Source organism: Haliotis rubra, unplaced genomic scaffold (genome assembly GCF_003918875.1).
Source record: "Haliotis rubra isolate DU_JTF1 unplaced genomic scaffold, ASM391887v1 Scf221, whole genome shotgun sequence".
Taxonomy (NCBI): Eukaryota; Metazoa; Mollusca; class Gastropoda; order Lepetellida; family Haliotidae; genus Haliotis; species Haliotis rubra.
This window is the reverse complement of record NW_025766237.1, coordinates 768625-788587: the sequence shown is the minus strand read 5'-3', so window position 1 is coordinate 788587 and position 19963 is coordinate 768625. Positions and strand designations below refer to the sequence as shown.

The window sequence follows — 19963 nt, the reverse complement described above, 5'->3', positions numbered from 1 at the left end:
TACACTGAAACGTTGCATCCACTGCAATAAAGAAGTTGTCTATCCATTAAAAGTGTTCCTCTTCAACTATGGGATACTCAGTATAGTGAGTTTGCATTACGGTTCATGACAGTATTAGGATGTGGTACTCACCTCAAGGCTGTAGGTCTGCAAGCGGCCAAGGCTCTCATCATAGTACGTGTCAAGGGGGCGTCGACTGTCAGGGGGCATCTCACCACACCATGAGAACACCTGAACACAGCATTGGTTACACAGGTAATATGTCCACTTAAACAATTCAAGTACTCAATGAAACATGTTCGTATGTAATTCTTCAATGAATTTTTGGTTTTGTAGGAAACAAATTTGAATGGATATATATGAACACACTGAAATTAAGTCTTAAAATGTATATAATGACTGGGATAGATTTGATTGAAGTTTAATCACTGAATAACCCTCGAAATCTTTCTAGACATTTGGGGACAGCTATAGAATTGGAGTACATGTATATGTGTGTGTGTGAATGTGTGTATGTGGAACGAGTGAGTATGGTTTTATGCTGCTTTTAGCAATATTCCAGTACCGGTAATATCACAGCGGGGGACACCAGAAATGGGCGTCACACATTGTAACCTTGTGGGGAATCAAACCCAGGTCTTCAGCGTGATGAGCGATCACTTTAACCACTAGGCTTCCCCATCACTCCCCATTATGTATGTGGAACAGTGTTGTATCCATATTAATTTGTTTCTGTTGGCTTTCAGTAGAGAGTGAGTGAGTGAGTTTAATTTTACGCCGCACTCAGCAATATTCTAGCTATGTGGCGGCGATCTGTAAATAATCGAGTCTGGACCAGACAATCCAGTGATCAACAGCATGAGCATCGGCCTGCGCAATTGAGAACCGATGACATGAGTCAACCAAGTCAGCGAGCCTGACCACCTGATCCCAATAGTCGCCTCTTACGACAAGCATGGGTTACTGAAGGTTCATTCTAACCCGGACCTTCGCGGGTCTTCAGTAGAGACAGTGGTATGCTAGTTACTATATTTAGACTGGTGTGGAAAGATCTGTGGCCCATTCCACAATACGATCGAAGAGCTAAAACCATCGTAATTCCCGTACTTTAATTTAGAGTTATGATTGTCACTACGATTGCTTTGTGAAACAGGGCCCTGGAGCATCCAGTTTATTCCATGGTAGTCTGACCCAGTCACCTAGAGAAAGTCCTGGAACAATGAAGTCCAGCAGTTGTGTGAAGATCTCTTTCACCTAAGATTCCCTGCCAAGGCCTATTTTGGAAACCTGACCACTGTTGCAGCAAGGTAAATATAACACCATGTGCCTACCTCTTTTGCAAAGTCCTCTCTTGTCCCCTCGCCAAGGTTGCCTCCAAGGCCATGGATGAGAGAGATGGAGAAGTGAGCCTTGTTCTTGATGTCATGCAGATGTGACAGGCCATTGAGGACGTTACCCACAAGACTTGTGTCCACAATGAAGTCATTCTGTGTGTGGTGAAAAGAAAATGACAGTTAGAAGACCCAAAAAAGATGATTAACCATATGATGTAAAGACAAGAAGCATCCATATTTTGCCATTTTTGCATCTTATGCCATCTTAACTGACATCACAGTGCCCACTCACCTTCTTCAGCACCCAGTCCAATGCCTTGTAGAAGTAGTCCTCAATCCAGCCACCCACTAGACTCTGGTCAGCTTCAGGCTGGGAGCCTAGCCAGGACTTGACAATAGCTTTCACATCAACATCCTCGTCACTGAAAAAGTTAACAACCACACCTTGGAAATAACATTTTGGAGATTTGCAATTTGAGGGTGTTACTGAGCATTTGACACCCCAATTTTATTTGGAATTGATGGTGTAAATGCAAAAGCATTCTTCTTCTGTGTGTACTCAAACAGCTGTGAGGCATACAAGGGCCTACTTTCACAAAACAACCTCAGCGTTACGATGATTGTAACTAACATAGACTAAAGACAGTCTTAGCACTAAGATTGCTCTGTGCAAGTGGACCTTGATGTCAGGTTAGACTATCATTATTTGGTTGACATCATTTGCTATTGAACTACTGTGAGATAACTCTGTAACTCTTTAAGCATACCACTAGGGATAGCTATGACTTAGTGTTCAAATTTTCATTCCATTTCTGTATGTGTATGTGGAACCCTCAGGAATAAGGCAACCATAATCCAGAGGGGATTGTTTATGACATAATTCTGCAGAAATTCAATGGAAGGAAAAAACAATCAAATCAGTATGAATCAAACACAAATATATCAGCTGCAGAATTCTAGCCTCTGGTTTTGGAACATGATACCTGCATGATTTTTGGGTGACTTATTAAGCAAAGTATACATACAGTCTGCACGGGCCTGAAGGCACATCTAACTAGTTAGTTGACTTTGACATCTATACTTAGGTGACTTACCTGAGGAAGATCATTCCCATTCTAGAAATGGTGGCTGGGGAAGCACAGCTCAGGTCATGGGTCTCAAACAGGAAGTTGACGTTTGGACCAAACTGGATTCTCTCCCCTGATGGCATTGTCAGGAGTCTGTTGTCGTCAAGGACAGAGTTGAGCGACTCAATCCACTCAGGGTCGATGTCACCATCACAGACAATCCATGACTGGATTTCTGAAACAAAATACCTGACATTTTTCAGACAAAGCAAAAAGACTGATATTACAAGGACAAATCCCTCAACAAAGATAACAAAACTTATTTCAAACTTACAACAAATCTGAAATATGACAACGATTTTCTACTGAGATCTACTCTGATTTGTATGTGCAAATATGCAAACCAAAGTATCATGAGGAAGTTTGATGCAGGTAACAATGTAAAGTTGTGCTCTACTCTAGAATTCTATGTGACAACACCATCTATCTGTATAAAGCAGACTCACCTTGTGGCTGTCGGACCACCAGTCTTGCACTATATGTAAGGACACCATCTATCCATGTCAATCTGACTCACCTTGCGGCTCTCGGACCACCTGTCTTGCACTATATGTAAGGACACCATCTGTCCACTCTCGAGTGTCCATGTCTATCTGACCCAGAAGCTGTGTCCGAGGCATGGCCTTGGGGTTCATGACGTACTGCTTCACCTCCTTGTTCAGCTTGATGAGGGCAAGGCGAAGCAGCTTCAGCAGGATGGTCTTGCCCGACCCACTAGGACCCACCACAACCACGCCCATACGCTGACGAAGCTGCTCATACAGCTCGAGGGCCTTCTTGATCTGTAAGCCATATGTAACAGTGATACTTCATTTCACATATGATGGATATGTCAGAATCATAATCCTTTACTAAACATGAAGCTCACAGTCAAAGAATGTCACAATCATAGACAGCTGAACATCATTTCTCCAGGATCCAATAGGTTTGTAATGAATACGGAATTAATGGCAAAGTGTTGCAATTTGAAGTGATGAAGCTAATTGAGAGTTATGCCACTTCCATATGACATATGGTTGTTGGTTGTGCAGGCGTTTTGGCACTGTTATTTTTGTACTACTGTCATTTGTAAGAACAACACAAAATTGTGTACAAGTTATCCCTTAATCTGGAATTCACAATAATTACTACTCATCAATTACTGCTGGGAGAGCTACTACAGTTATCCGAGAATGTATACACACTGTCACAGGGCTTGGACAAATCAAAATGAAAATACACAAATATTTTGAAGGAAAATGAATCAGTAATGAGTCCACATATCTTTCTGACTGACATATCTTTACCTCAAGAATAATTGTTTGGGGATTGCCATTTGTCCTTTAACCATGTAAAATGAATCATTTTATGTTATTTGTTACTGTAGGTAACATGAATCATTTACATGAATACACAACTCCCACTACCATACACATACATCATGCCACATGGGACAGCTGAACTTCTGGAAACGGTTATAGTCCCAAGTCTTCTACTGGTGATTTAGTCATCTTGACTCCAATGTTACCTGATTCTCATTGATGACTAGGTTCAGCTCTTTGCAGATTTCTCGTATGGCTTCAGCCAGCTGCTCATACTCGATGTCCTTGAACTCCACATTGGGGAAGACGTCCCTGACGAGGGAGTCAAAGCGCGAGCTGTCAGAGAAGGTCAGTTTGGACAAAGTGTTGATCCTCAAGGCTTGTACAACCAGCTTGGTTTCCAGAGTAGAATCAACCTTACCTGAATAACAAATTTATCATCAATCAACAATGTCACTTTTTATTGACATGCATTAGATTATTGGCTTCAAACACAACTTTATTTCAACATTAAGGAGGTTAGTGAACGAGGGTTAATTATGTATCTTTGAAGCTATATGTAATTATTCTTTGATCAGATATAGCAGTGGTAGACAGCCATTAACTAATGTCAACATTGTTTCAACTTCCAAGCCATCCCACTATGGTTTCAACAAGTTCATCATGCACATTATTCTGCTTCCTATATTCCTCATGGGCTCACAGTTCAGTAAACCTACTCTTGTCCCTCTATATATCAATGGTTCTTGTGATCTCAAATTACCGCTCTTGATTTTCATTAACATTCTACCGACCAATCAATTGTCAAAAACAAAATAGGTTCCGGAAGTGGACATGAAGACATCCTTTCCATCAAAAAGGTATTTCAAGGTGTGTCAGTATATCAATGTTGAATTTCTCTCTATCTCTATCAAAATCAGTGGGACTGAAATCACCAACCCAACACTGAGGCTGGTTTGTCTCACATGCTGATTAATGCATTTGAGTGTGTAGCGGAGCAATATCAAATTGGCCAAAGAAAATCAAGGACCAGTAATTTCACATTACAAGAACCATGGGAGTGGATCAGGGGGAAGAGTAGGCTTACAGAACTGTGAGACCTGGAGAACATCGAGGAGGAGGATTCATTGGTGCCTGCTTCTTAACCATCCCTTGACATAAAATGTAGCACAGATCGTTCCCAGGTATAACTGAGTTGATAAACACATAAGATGGACATGTCATCACAACAAGACTAATTAATAAAACAAATTGAGCATCAAATCATCAAAACAACGATCTGACGTCGTGTCTGATGCCTACCAGTTGTTGCCACTTACCTCCCTGAGCCTTCTTGGCTTGTTGCAGCAGGTTGCCACACCCCCTCAGTACTGTCTTCAAGGCTCTCAGTCCCCAGTCATAGTGCTGCTGGGGGGTCAACAACTCCCTGGACACACAAACAGGTACCAGTGTACACTCAAGCATACTTCTAGGTATAAACTGGTGTATTTATCTCCTTCTATACTGCAGAATTGTTAGTGGAGATTTAAGAAGATGAAGATGTAGATGCATCTGTCAAATCTCTCCAGCACTGAAGCCTTACATATCTAGATACACAAAATATACAACCTTTTGTTCATTTCAATTTCCTTATAACACGACGAGTTAACGATTTGTTTTCACTCACTTTCATCAGCACTGCAACCCCATCATATTTAGAACATTTTAATGGTTTGTTTTGTTTGTTATTTAACACCACACTCTCCAAGTTATATAATAACAAGTGTTTGCCACTGATGTGGCAATGTCCCCCGCCGCTTAAAGAATGGAATATCTATATTTACTACTTTTATTTTTGGGTCACATACAAGATGCCTGAAATGACTGGTGTCTGCATAATAACCCAATGTAGGCTGTCAACATACTTGAAAACATTGGGTGCAATGTTTTATGAGATATAAGCCTTTAAAAGCGGTCAAAGTATCGTGGTGACCTTGAAGATAAGGTCAAGGTCACCCAAATAAACTGGTGTTTGTGTAATACCCCAATGTAAACTGTCAACAAAAAATTTGATGACTGACTGACTGAGTTTGGGTTTTCACGCCGTTTTAGCAATATTCCAGCAACATCAATGGGCGGACCAAATTTGATGACATTGGGTACAACAGTCCATGAGATATCGCGTTAACAAGAGTTTGAAAAGTGGTCAGTGTCGTGGTGACCTTGAAAATAAGGTCAAGGTCACCCAAAATCAACTGGTGTCTGCATAATCCCCCAATGTAGGCTGTCACCAAATTTGAAGACATTGGGTACAACAGTCGATGAGATGCTGTATTAAGAAGAGTTTATAAAGTGTTCAAAGTGTTGTGGTGACCTTGAAAATAAGGTCAAGGTCACCTAAATACAGTGGTGTCTGCGTAATCCCCCAATGTAGGCTGTCACCAAATTTGAAGACACTGGGTACAACAGTGCATGAGATATCACGTTAACAACAGTTTGAAAAGTGGTCAGTGTCGTGGTGACCTTGAAAATAAGGTCAAGGTCACCCAAATCGTCTGGTGTCTTTGTAATCCCCCAATGTAGGCTGTCACCAAATTTCAAGACATTGGGTGCAACAGTTCATGAGAAATCGCGTTAACAAGAGTTAAAAGTGTTGTGGTGACCTTGAAAATAAGGTCAAGGTCACCAAAATAAAATAATAAGATCAGTTAAACCAGTGGTTGATATCATGAAGAACATCCCACACCATAAAGGTATGATAACACACCATCATCCATACGACACCTCATGAGATCAAAATTCATTTATTTGGCCCTATGTTACTGTGGACCTATTCTAACCCGTAATTCCCACAAGGGGACTCTATAAAGAAAACAAACCCTGGTCCTTAGTGTGAGACAGAAATGCTTTAACCATGGGGCTACAACACTGTCCTTATCACGTCTCTACTCACTTGGAGAGATTAAAGATGGCCACCAGTTTCCTGCCGAGACTCTTGCCCTGTTTGAAACCCTCAGAAAAGAGGATGACTTCAGCGATTTGTTCGTTGTCAGGTTTGGACATGGCTACCGGACGGAACAACTGTTTGAGATTGTCAGGGAGTTTCTGCCGGCCTCCGTAGCCCTTCCCAGCTGGGTTCATTGTGATGAAGATGCCAGAGTTGTGATCAATGTTGATCTGTTCAAGAAGGAAGAAGAGAGCATAAAAGAACAATTTCAGAAATATCTTATAGGATTAATCATACAGTTTATAGTTATTTATCACTGACCAAGTCCTTGGCCATCTCTTCTTTCACCTCAAGCCATGGGATGGAATTTGTAATGCAATGCACAAAATAACAACTATTCTCAAGTGAGCATAATACAAAGGCATATATGGTATCCCCGACCTACATTCCATATGTAGAATCTTGTGGACATCTAATAAGAAGGAGTGATGTCATTATCGTGAGAGATGACTTTAGTGAAGTAACAACTCACGTTTCTGTTCAGCAGTTCAATGCCAGCAGACTTGTTCTTGATGGCGTCCTGGATGACTTGAATCTGCATGGACACTGCAGACAACACCGCCTCCTCGAGTCGGTTGAACTCATCAAAGCATCCCCATGCTCCACACTTGACCAAACCAATGAAGATCCGGCCCATGGACTTCACATCAATACCCTCGAACACAGACAGTTAAATGGTAAGTGATACTTCTTGTTACAAAACTTCTACCTATCTGTAACTGAAAATCCACAAGACAAAACCCTGAGTGCAGCAAAAACATTTTGGTCTAGTAAACTTTGCTAACATATTAACATTGTGTACTGACAATGATATTAAGTGACAAGTTGGGGCTAACAGACTTTTGTGGTCTTAGACAGACTTTTATATGTAATTGGTAAGCGAGTAAACTGTATGACTATGACTGTATACAGAACACAAAATCAAACCGAAATATGGTTCACTATCATATCACTTTAAAATAACTGTACAGATGGGTGTGAGAGAGTTTGAGTTTAGTGGAGGGTAGTGTTAGGATGAGAAAGCCCCAATAACTTGGTGTGCCTAGTGGCTGCAAGAGTTGTATACTCCCCAGGGAGTTGAGATTGATATCCAATGATTGAGGGAAAAAAGTACCAGCGCCTTGAGCATGTACTAGTTGCGTGCATATGTGCACTATATGCATATCCTATAATAACTAATAATAATATTGTAATTTCATCACATTATATCAGACACAACAAACAGGTCATAGAAGTCACCACTCTTTAAAACCTACCACCATAGGTCAAGTGGATAGCCAACATAACAAGGATCTGAACTGGACCAAATATTGGCTTCACATTGACTAGCAACCCCTGCTCCAAGACCACTTGTGCCTCACAATAGTGATTAGCCTAAACACTGAAAATGGGCAAGACCTACCTCATCACAGTTGAAGACGAGGACCTGTCGACCAAACAGCCCACCTAGGGCCTTCACAGACTCTGTCTTCCCTGTTCCGGCAGGGCCGTACGGGTTACCTCCTAGACCCATGTGCATACCTACACAACAGACATCTCTCCAGTAGTACACACATACATGTGGTATTGTTTGTGGTGAAAATGATTTGAACTTAATTTCACACATATTTGGAAAGCAAACAAATCCACATAAATGGCAGATAACACATGTTTTCATATCTTTATCATAAACATTTTTGGGTTTCTCAGCTGAACAAAATAATTAGAGAATTATTTTGTTTTAACTAACATCCAGGGACATTCATGCCCTCTACCTGGCTTGTCTGCTGTTTATTGTAGCACCAGGTACAATTCCAGCAATTTCAAGATGTAAATGACTGACCCTGGCCCAGACAATCCAGTGATTATTATTACAAGCATTGTTCCATGACACTGGGATGTGATGAAAATCAATCATCAGAGTCACTGGACCTAACCGCCTTGTCCATGAAACTTCCTCTTAAAACAAACATTGGCTTCCTGTTACGTATTCTATCCAAGAATCTATGTGGGATTCCTCCTACCTTGTGTGAGAGTGAGGTAGCACTTGTCTGTAAGTGGTGTGTGGACCAACTTTTGAGCGTTGCCCTGGTACTCATAGGTGTACTCAAACTCAGAGTCCACCATCTTCATGCAACACAGTCCATCACGTCTCAGATAGTACCTGTAACACACACAGATCTTACCGTCAGGAACCATGTCTCATAATGACTGACTCATTAGTAGGATTCATCACCAAGACCTGTCAAGAATACAACTGCAGTACACATTAGTGTATCAACAAAGTGGTGCAGTTTACAACTTTAAAAAACCTTGTGCATAGGTATGGTGAAGACAACCCAAAAAATATTATCTGGACAGTCAAGGATTTGAACCCCAAATCATAGGAATATGGTACACCTAAGGGAAGCAACTGTAAACATTGGGCACTAAACGTTTAAGTGCTTTAAATGTATGTAATACTTTACAGGACAATGTGCACCTTGTTCAAGAAATACCATAAAAATTCCATCTATATTCCCCACATGATTAATACTCCATACTCCTCTCCCTTTCTCCAGCATCTCATCCACTCTGAATCTCTCACCCACCGACTTTCTTGACAGCTTTGGGGGTAACATCAGGCTGTAACCTCTCCCTTTACCCAGCATCTCATCCACTCCGAATCTCTCACCCTTAGATCTTCCCTAACTTTGGAGGTAACCTCAGGCTGTACCCCAGCATCTCATCCACTTGTGGCAGGGTCATATTTTTACATTTTATTTATTTGTGTAAATAAAGTATTGTTTTTAAACAGTTTGGTTATGGTAGTTTTATTGAAATAAACCTCTTGTGGCAGTGTCATATTTTCACATGTTATTTATTTATGTAAATATGGTATTATCTTTAAACAGTTTGGTTGTGGTAGTTTTATTGGATTAGGTTTCTATTAGACTATGTATGGTATTTGTCTCCAGCTTGATTGCCCCAAGCTGGACCTGGGCTCTATTGTGGGAAAGCAGAGTGTTCTTTTGTTCTTCATTCAGAGGGCAAGCTATTCCTTGATCTCTGATTGGTCAGTTTAATGTTGTGTGTTTTCTTCTTCACCACATACAGCACACAAGGAAGGCAACTTCAACAGATTTCTTGACTTTTTGACGGATGTCTGATTTCTCCCTTTTGCTCCACAACTACTCTCTGTTCAAGGTAAGTTAACTAAATTATAAACATGTTATGTAGGATCTAATATTTAAGCATAGTTATATTATAAACATTATTCTTGCTTAGGTTATAATATTGTGTGATGTGAAGGTATGAATGTGGTTTAGGATTAGTGTAAAATAATGTTTATAGGCATGATGTTCATGTGTACGGCATCATGTAAGTCAGGCAACACACAAGCATTTGTGCCTGCTCAGAAGCCATCTTTGTCGGCCATACTGTCTACTTGTTGGTACATGTAATGTTTATGCCATTTGAAATCCCATATAATTTTTAGTAACTGTTTATTGTATATCACAGCACAGATAATGTTGTGCTGGTAAGGTATAAATATATTAGGTAGGTTATCTTATAGGTGTATATGTTTAAATATGTCGGAAAGACTTCTGTCCGTATCCCCCCTTAAATTTCATTCCAGTCAAATCATATCACCTCCTCTGATACGGATGAGTTTCAACATGTTTCTTTAATTGTATCTGAACATACTGAAGGACATATCCAATTTCCTAAAATGCCACAAATTTTTCCTCATTAAAATTTAGGGGGATATAGATGAAAGTCTTACCAACAGTATGGAATATGGTAAGACTTCCACCCATATCAGTAATTCTTAACAAAACTTTTCACCAAAATGCAGCTGTTCACATGCACAATATTTGCACATGCTTTTGAGCTATTTTATTGACTTTTATTATCACTGTTTTATTGATTATTGTTCATCATTAAATTACATAGTGAAAGCAAAATATATATCGTTTGTGGCACAAGTCATAGCTCACACTCAAGCAGGCGTCGGTTTTAATTGAAGAGTGCCGCCCCTAGCCTGCTACCCACTCCAAATCTCTCACCCACCAATTCTCCCAAACTTTGGAGGTCAAACCAGGCTGTAATCTCTCCTTTTCACAAGCATGTGATTTACACCCATCAATACCATCTGTCCATACATGCAACCACATGATGTATCCTCTCCCTTTCTGCACCATCTCATCTGTTCCGAATCTCACCCACTGATCCTCCCCAACTTTGGAGGCAACCTCTCCTTTTCACAAGCATATGATCGACTCTGACTCCCCACAATGAGCTCCCCACTAAGGTTCACCTGAGCTGCTTCTGCCACTGCCAGTCCTCAGTGCTCTTGATGCCACTGTTCATGAGAAAATTGACCACATCTATGGCATGGATGGTATCTAGAATGAGGGCCTTGAGCTTCAGCTCCAGCACATGGGCTTCTCCTTCCTTCCCTGCACCGGCAAGGTCCACGCTGGTATAAGACTCCAGCTGGTTCTCTATCTCCGCCAGGAAGGACCGCAGTCCACCTCGCTTCAACGCCTCCTCGCAGTTCTCAGTGAAGCGGATCTGTTCCCCTAGACACAGGATCTGTACAAGAAGGTTAAACAGTAGTGTTGGGAATTGGTTAAAATCGAATAATTGATGATTGGTCCATTACAACCAATCAATCATCGAAAATAATTGGTTAGCGTCATTTATCAAATGTTCCTGTTATTTTGTTAATGCACAAAAAAATAAAGAAACAACATGTAGTAATTTGTTTGTTTTTTTGCAAATTGCATAAAGTCCATTTGCAAATTTTGCATATCTAAATGATGGTTAGTATGTTAGGAACACATATTTCCTGGATTCTGTAAGATAAATTCAATTATGACTTGGAACGAGCTTGTACATGTAGTGCTTATGAAATGTAAATTTAATGACACAGACAAAACCAGCCTTGTGAAAAATATTGTTAATGCAAACAAGTGTTCCAAGATTGGTCGTGTTTGATTATGAGAAAACATGTTCGATTGCTTGGTCGTTTAGTCACTGTGACCAATCTTCGATTATTTCAATTAATCGGACCACCACTATTAAACAGGTAAGTCACAATGAAGGTACACAGGAGCATAATACAAGGACACTGCATGCTGGTCAACTGAAATATTTCAGCATAAGTCTTGTGGTACTTCAGGCTTTGTGTGTAATTTTGGTTTTATGTAAATAAGGCTTTGTGCATCATGTTAGAATTAATTAGATTTTTTGTACATAACAAAATCTGGGATTGTACAGAAAAAGAATGTAGTTTGAATGATAAATCAGAAATGTTTGGATTGCCATTTGCTTCAGTGCAGTGCCTCTTAAATGCACCATTGTACAGTATTTTATATAATAATAATAGGCCATTTATATAGCGCCTTTCCATGTCACAGGGATATGCTCAAAGCGCTTCCATATCATGGCATGTAAGGTTCAACTGGGAGTGATGTCCAGCATTTAAACACAAGCCTCAGATGAGTGAGTGACCACTAGGCTGTCCTAACACATTGTCACCATCTGTGATGTGCTATGGTTGTTTAACATGTTTTACCTGTGATGGGTATCGGTTGGGGTCAAGGCCGCTAGATTTGTTGTCCTTGAGGCACTCCCTAAGCAATTCTTTCAGCGTGTCCTTCATCTCGTCTGCAAGTTTGCTGAGCCAGATCTGGTCAGGAATGAACAAATATTAATAATTATTTAAATCCACTAAATTACCACACATAAACAAAGCTAGCAAGAGATGTTGCATTGCTTTGCAGAGATGTCATTGCTACATCACTCATCTCATGAAGCTGTCTGTCAGATGTTTTTACAAAGTTTGAAGAATCATTTGTGACGATTGATAGAATCTACACACTCAAAGTTCCAAAACAACTTGTTAAGTCTCAGAGTATATCTGCTGATATCAAAAGACAAAAGCTTGAGATTCTCTATAGGTCTGAAGTAAAGTGAAGCTGACAGCAAAGTCTTCAAGACTTAAAGCAGGTAACTTAATTACAATACATTTTCCTACTAAAGAAATCACAGGTGACACTTCTTTCCCAATGCCAGAACAGTGTTGTGTCCTTTCTCTGGTAAGTACATCCCACTGATAACAAATAGTGTCAATGCTACATACCTCAACCTCTGGCATGATCTTGACCTTGCGTTTGAGAGGAACCACCTCCCCCTCCAGGGACTTCATGGCGAGGATGTGCTCGCAGGTGTCGTCAAACTGTACAGAGTGTATTCCAGCAAACAGCTTCTTCAGGTGGGACTGGATCACATTGGGGTTGGTTGACTGACCCAGAATCTCCAGCAAGTCATCATCACCGATGAAGTAAAATCTTGGGAACAGCGAACGCTTCTCCTGGTGATAGCAGAAAGATTGAGGTGTGGAAGGAGAGTGCAGTTTTTGGGGAGATTTTGGCTAGAGTGGTCATGATTTAATCATGTATCATATATTTTTAATCTAAAAATATTATATACATAATTCACCTATTGTACTCATTCATGCTTCTCTACAAAAATGGATTTTCTATTTAGGCTTATCTTATCTCCATTTCATAAAACAAAATCCTGATTAAACAATACCATAAAAACAAAATTAACACGCCATTCAAGTTAAACACATTTGTCGATAGCAATAACCTCTTGTAAGCCAGGCCACCATCATGAGTTTTAAAAGATCTCACCATGTATCCAAATATGTGATAGACCTAATTGTGACACTCTACTTTTAGCAGCAGGATATTCACACGGAGAACACACACTGTCCATAAATCATTGTTACAGATTATTGCCCTATGATTATATATACAGATTCAAAAGAACAACTATAAAGGCATGAGGAATAGGCTTTCAATGGATTTCATTGTCATCATGGCTTCTAAGAAAGTGTTTCCAAAGTTCCTCACCTCAAGGAACTCATTAAGGGACTTCTGGCACCTCTGCAGCTGGTCCAAACTTGTAGAGAGCAGATTCCGCAGCCCCGCCTTGCTCACCAGCGACAGGACTCGGTTGTCTCGGTGTACGTCCATCATGATGTTCCTGAAGTCAAGGACTCAACTCTCAACTCGACTGGTTCATGCAAGTCTTTTTTAACTTCTGTATTGATGCCAGCAATATTTCAGCTATTATAAGTTACCTTGAAAGTAATCCAGTCTGGAGCAGCAAAACCAGTGACTGATATTATGAACATGCTGTTAGGATGCAACCAAGTCCATGAGTCTGATGAGAAGATACACTAACTCACCTCTTACAAAGAGAATGGATTTGGGTGGATATGTCCTAGCAAGGATCAGGTTAGGCAAAATTCATACTCATTAAAACAATCAAAATGTATGAAGATCAGCTGAATATTCTGTTTCAAAACTACTAAAATTATACCAAACAATACAGAACAATTACAATATTACATATAGAAATATTACAATGAACCACAAACCTGAAGTCATCATCGACTCTCTTGAAGCGACCCTGTTCTCTGGGCAGAGCTCCTCTTCCAAAAATGGGTTCAAGGTAGACCCACTTCCTCTGTATCTGGTTGAGGTTGTGCAGGAACTCATCCAGGTCCGCCAGACGCTGCTCCCACACCGATGCCTTGTCTTCAAAACTCTTGTAGTATGGTGAGTCCTTGAGGGACTGCAGCAAGCACTGGTTGTCTCCCACCTGGAGGACAGACAAAACTCAACATGAACATCTGTGACGAAGGGGGATCATTGAAATGGGTTAAGAGCTACCTTATATTATGCCATGTAACAGAGGAAAAGCTAAAGCTGACATACTGCCTTATATTAGATTCAAACTAGCTTCAAGAGGATCCTGAAATTATAAAGGGAAACAACCCCCCACAATGAAATATGGTCCTTAATGCCAGTGAAAAACCCACGTCCTTTCAAGAAAGCATTGATATTTGTTTTAATGAAAATAGTTTTTAGGATGACCTACCAGTCAAAACCAACTAAGAATTATGAAAGTGCTATGTTCAAAGCTAAAAGTAACAATAACATGGGTTAGATTATGCAATTGTGATCCTACACATTTATATGTCAATGAACTCAATTAAGACTCACCTGATTGACAATTTCCTTCCATTCCTTGATGACATGGATGGTATTCTTGTTGCTGTCTTCATACTCTGTCAAAGCAAACACTGCCCCAGCTCCCCACAGCTCCAGCTCTCGAATTGCTTCACGGATAGTTACCTCCCCTTGAGCTCTCTGGTTCAACTCCTGCAGACATTGCAAGTCACAGAAAGATTGAATAAATGTTTACACCATATAAACTATGACTCAACTCCCAAAGACCCTTAATGCCTTAAAAGCAGATGCCACAACTAGCCACAACATTTGACATGCTCATATACAAAACTATCATCCCTCACCATCAATCCCCACCACCAAATTTAGACATAATTTAATACATCAACTCTTGAACTTATCACCCTTAGATTAAATTTTCATAGATGGCCTGGGAACCAAAGATGACCTTGAGAGCATCTGCATTGATGATGATGTTGTTGCTGACAGCCAGGATGTGCCCGAAGGTAAGTTTCTCCAGCGTTGTTCCCTTGGGCATTTGTAGGAGCCGGAACAGCTCCAGCCAGTGATCCTGAGACAGGGGTTCACCTCGCACCCACTTCAGCACTGGCAGCACGTTCTGTAGACAAAGTACCAAAATACAATCAGAGGTGATTATAAGTATTTAGGCTTTTCTCCTTATGGGGATGAGCTGTAATTGATTCATGCATGCAAAGCTTGAGGCCTGTACTCATATAGAAGTTGATGAAATTAACAGTCATCTTTTGGACTGAAACAAGAAGATTCAACATGTCATTAGTAGGATGATTGCACACCCTGCTACATACATTATTAAAATTTAGGATTATGTAAAACATTAAAGGACACTGAAGCCTGTCACCAAAGTGATGGTAAATCCCAAACACTTTGACATTTAACTCTATCTAACAGGATCACACAACATTACAGCTGCTGTGAAGTGATGGTAACATCCCAATAACCTTGACATAATAACAAAGCCTATCTAACACCCAGCCACAGTCTACCTTGTAACACACAGCAGTGCAGCTGTGAAGTGATGGTAACATCCCAATAACCTTGACATTATAACTATCTGTCTAACACCCAGCCACAGCCTACCTTGTAACACACAGCAGTGCAGCTGTGAAGTGATGGTAACATCCCAATAACCTTATCATTATAACTACTGGCAACATCTGCCATTGCCTATTTGTATGAAAAGCCTCTCTTGCCGGAACACACAGCAGTGCAGCTGTGAAGTGATGGTAACATCCCAATAACCTTGACATTATAACTATCTGTCTAAGACCCAGCCACAGCCTACCTTGTAACACACAGCAGTGCAGCTGTGAAGTGATGGTAACATCCCAATAACCTTGACATTATAACTATCTGTCTAACACCCAGCCACAGCCTACCTTGTAACACACAGCAGTGCTTGTGTGAAGTGATGGTAAAAGGATATCTGTCTAACACCCAGCCACAGCCTACCTTGTAACACACAGCAGTGCAGCTGTGAAGTGATGGTAACATCCCAATAACCTTGACATTATAACTATCTAACACCCACCAACAGCCTACCTTGTACTTATCAATGTCCTTCTGCAGTCTAACAGTCATGGTGGTGGTTTCCTCGGACTTGAGTCTCTCGTACCAGCCACCTAGGAACTCCTCGAATCTGTAGGCTTTGCTCCTGGAACACACAGCATTATCAGTCAATGGGACTGCTACATTTGGAATGTATCTGACATGTACTTAGTTTACTTGATCACCTGGCAGATTGCCTATCTGGATGCCTTATAGGGTCTTTTGGTTTTCAAAAACAAATATCAACTCAGTCACAGTTCCACAATAGAAATAGAAAAGACTGTTTTCAAAGTAACACCTACAAGTTGTAAACTACTTGTGATAATTACCATTCACACATAATGTCAGCCTTATGTGTCTTTCTTCAAATATTTCCCAGCTAGACAAACTAAAGTGAGAGACAATTTAAGTAAATTACTACCTGAATGATATCCAGTCTTCCTTGGCCAGTTCCTGCAGTCCACCATTGAACTCCTCATACAGTTTCCACATGCTCTGATAGTTCTTCAAGTCACTGGCAATCTCATCCACGATAGACAAGTCCGGCTGTTCCATCTCGAAGTGCTCACAGTCAGACCTGAATAGGAAAATATGATTGGTTGGTCTAAATACATCTACTGGCAATTATTGGATTCTATTTAATGACATTTCTGAACTATCACAAGTCAACCACCCACATCAATGAGTGTTCACAAAATGCATTATATCTATGACTCCATTTGACTAAATGTGCATTTGTATTCTATTTTCAGCTCCATGGGGAGTATACAACCTGACCTGTATGTAAGGCTCTAATAAGAAAGCAATCACAAGACCATAGCATCCTACTGGGTACCCATTCTCTGCTGTGTGAAGAGAAGGATATATTAAAGAAATCACTTAAAACACTTAAATCCAAAATGACATGACATGACACTATCTGACTGACAAAATCATCAGTGAGAGGCAGGAACTGGTGACAACAAAAATCATTGTCACAACACTTCTATATACTGTAAGATTTATTGCTAGTAAATGCTTTGCAGATCAAGCCCCATCCTATGACAACACTAAATCTGCAAAATCACATCATATGAAGTATTTCCTGGAACTTTCATCTGGACATGACATTCTGATCATCTCGGTAATCTCTATTTAAGCCACCTTTAACAAGAAGCATGGGGTATGTGGCTAGTTGGGACTACCCTATACACAGGATATGTTTTGTATCTCTTTGATGTGTCAGTAGCTCTGCTGATTCCTGCAAAGGCATTAAAGTATTATTCTATTCTAGATCTATTCTATTCTATTGTAACACACCATCCAGACAAGACTGATTGACTGACTGAGTATTCTTTTCAATATTCCAGCAATATCCAGAAATGGGCTTCACAAATTGTACCCATTGGGAATCGAACCATCCTTCGGCGTGACATCCAGACCAAGAACAACCGGTCACTGTAACACTAACATGAGTTTTGCCTTGGCCTCCATCAGTTCCTCGAACTCCTGCTTCTTCTCATTGATGACCTGGACAGCCTGCTCACACTTCTGTTGGTCGCCCTCCAGGGCATCGTCACCAGGCTTCAGCTGGTGCCAGCGGGCAGAGAACTTCTCGACCTCCTGCTGGAATGCCTTGACCCGAGAGTCGACGTTGCTCTTCATCACCTCCACCTTCACAGAAAAATATGACACAGAATAATGTCAAAGTTGCATGGAGCAGGGTGTCTTCAAGTGTGTTACAAGGAAATTGTGCTCAATGGAAAGAACATCCTGAAAATGTGATTTGGAAATTAAGCTTTACTGATTATACACTAATCATCACAACAGCGTTATTCACAAGCTTGTGGCTGTGTTTTTGTTTGTTGTTTAACGCCAAACTAAGCAATATTCCAGCCATATAGCGATGATCGAGTCTGGATCAGACAACCCAGTGATCAACAGCATGAGTATCAATCTATGCAAAGGGGATACAATGACGTGTCAGTGAGCATGACCATTAGATCCCATTAGTTGCCTCTTACGACAAGCATGACCTGTGGTTTGTAAATCTAGCCACAGACTAGTGACATATTCTTGTGGACTACTCTGCAGCTGATAATGTTGATTGAAAAGTGAAAAAATAGTTCCAACCTTGCACAGACCCATTCCATTGCAGCAGAGCTGTTGAAGGTGATTAACAATATTTCAGATTAGATTTCAACTGTGAAATAAGGTTTCCTTTGTAGGTAATGACCAATCTACACCACCTGATACTGCAATATCTGAACTCTTGCATCTGCTGCAATATGTTACTGACCTGTTCTTTGACCATCAGCTGGTGGCTCTCCATCATCAGCTCGAACTTGTCCCACCGCCCCTGCAGCTGGCTCAGAGAATCCACACCACCACCAGCCACTGACCGCAGTAACTTGTTCTTGGACTCGGACTTGTTAAACAGGGGCTGTATCTGTGAGGAGGAAGTATCACATAACTGTATGTACACATTCAAATATTGAATGGATCTCTTTGCCTGATTAAAAAAGTCTGGAGTAGCTTTTTCAGAGAAATATTAGATGAAAATACACAAATGATCCCAGCATGTTATGTGAAGAAGAGATGAACAAGATCAATTCTATCAACTGACATTAAAATAACTGTCATTCATTTAACAAAAGAAGTACTTGAAAAGCAATTCAGTGTTTGCAGGGCAATGATGTGGGTTGGTGAATAAGATGCAGTCAGCAGTAGTCTAGAGGTATAATGGCAGCCTGTACATAATCAAGCCAGCCAGACATATCAGTGGTCGATAGCATGAACAAACTTGACACACACTCAGCCAGGTCTCCCATAAGTCAGTTCATGCCAGGGAGATCTGGGAATGAAGCAGATGACATTCCCACATACCTCTTTCTTACTCTTGCCAAACTCTGCATGTTTGGAGTTGGCATCGCCAATCTCCTCCACTGTGTTGGGACGTTTAGACAAGGTCTCCATAGCCGTGTTGAGGAAGGAGTCAATTTGGGTGACCTCAGTCGTGATGGACTTCCTCAGGGAGTTGAGCAGAGCATCAAACAGTCGTTGGATGTGATCATCAATAACAGCTTTCACCGGTGTGGTGTTGACGGTGATGCAGTCCACCTTGATCTGACTGTAACAGAGTGAGAGGAGTGAGTGAGTGGGTTTTACACCACTTTTAGCAATATTCCAGCAACATCACAGCAGGGGACACAAGAAATGGGCTTCACACATTGTACCCATGTGGGGAATCGAACCCGGGCCTTCAGTGTGACGAGCGAACACTTTGACCACTAGGCTACCCCACCACCCCAACAAAGTGAGAGAGTGAACCTTATTTGAACACTATTATGTTAGTACTACAACACATCAGCTCACTGGGTGAGGAAAGACATATATTTACCACTATGGTAAATCATGAGAGCAGCTTTACCAGGTGCATGTTTCTGCAACTGAATGAGCACCTCACCCTAACCCTGAAACAGAACCACCCCAAAGACTAACACCTGTCCAAGGGCTATGATAGTTACAGAAAACAAGACCAGTGAGTCATAAGTCAATGTAGTGATAGTCAAAAGTTCATCGATTCATTTCACAAAGCAATCATACCATTTCAGCCATCATAATCCCAATACTTGAG

The 19963-nt window shown here is 40.8% G+C and overlaps 1 protein-coding gene across 1 annotated transcript in view; it reads right to left on the bottom strand.

Annotated features, from left to right (window-relative positions):
- The window catches only part of LOC124277407 (cytoplasmic dynein 2 heavy chain 1-like), an 88643-nt gene that overhangs the window by 46917 nt on the left and 21763 nt on the right, over positions 1-19963 (bottom strand). Inside the window, 23 exon segments of the mRNA XM_046713099.1 lie at positions 133-231; positions 1332-1487; positions 1627-1756; positions 2429-2636; positions 2979-3243; positions 3969-4183; positions 5082-5188; positions 6695-6918; positions 7221-7403; positions 8151-8269; positions 8752-8891; positions 11028-11305; positions 12291-12404; positions 12858-13088; positions 13636-13768; positions 14166-14389; positions 14794-14952; positions 15209-15379; positions 16342-16453; positions 16769-16924; positions 17798-18000; positions 18626-18775; positions 19213-19456. Coding sequence (XP_046569055.1) covers positions 133-231; positions 1332-1487; positions 1627-1756; positions 2429-2636; positions 2979-3243; positions 3969-4183; positions 5082-5188; positions 6695-6918; positions 7221-7403; positions 8151-8269; positions 8752-8891; positions 11028-11305; positions 12291-12404; positions 12858-13088; positions 13636-13768; positions 14166-14389; positions 14794-14952; positions 15209-15379; positions 16342-16453; positions 16769-16924; positions 17798-18000; positions 18626-18775; positions 19213-19456 — 4021 coding nt within the window.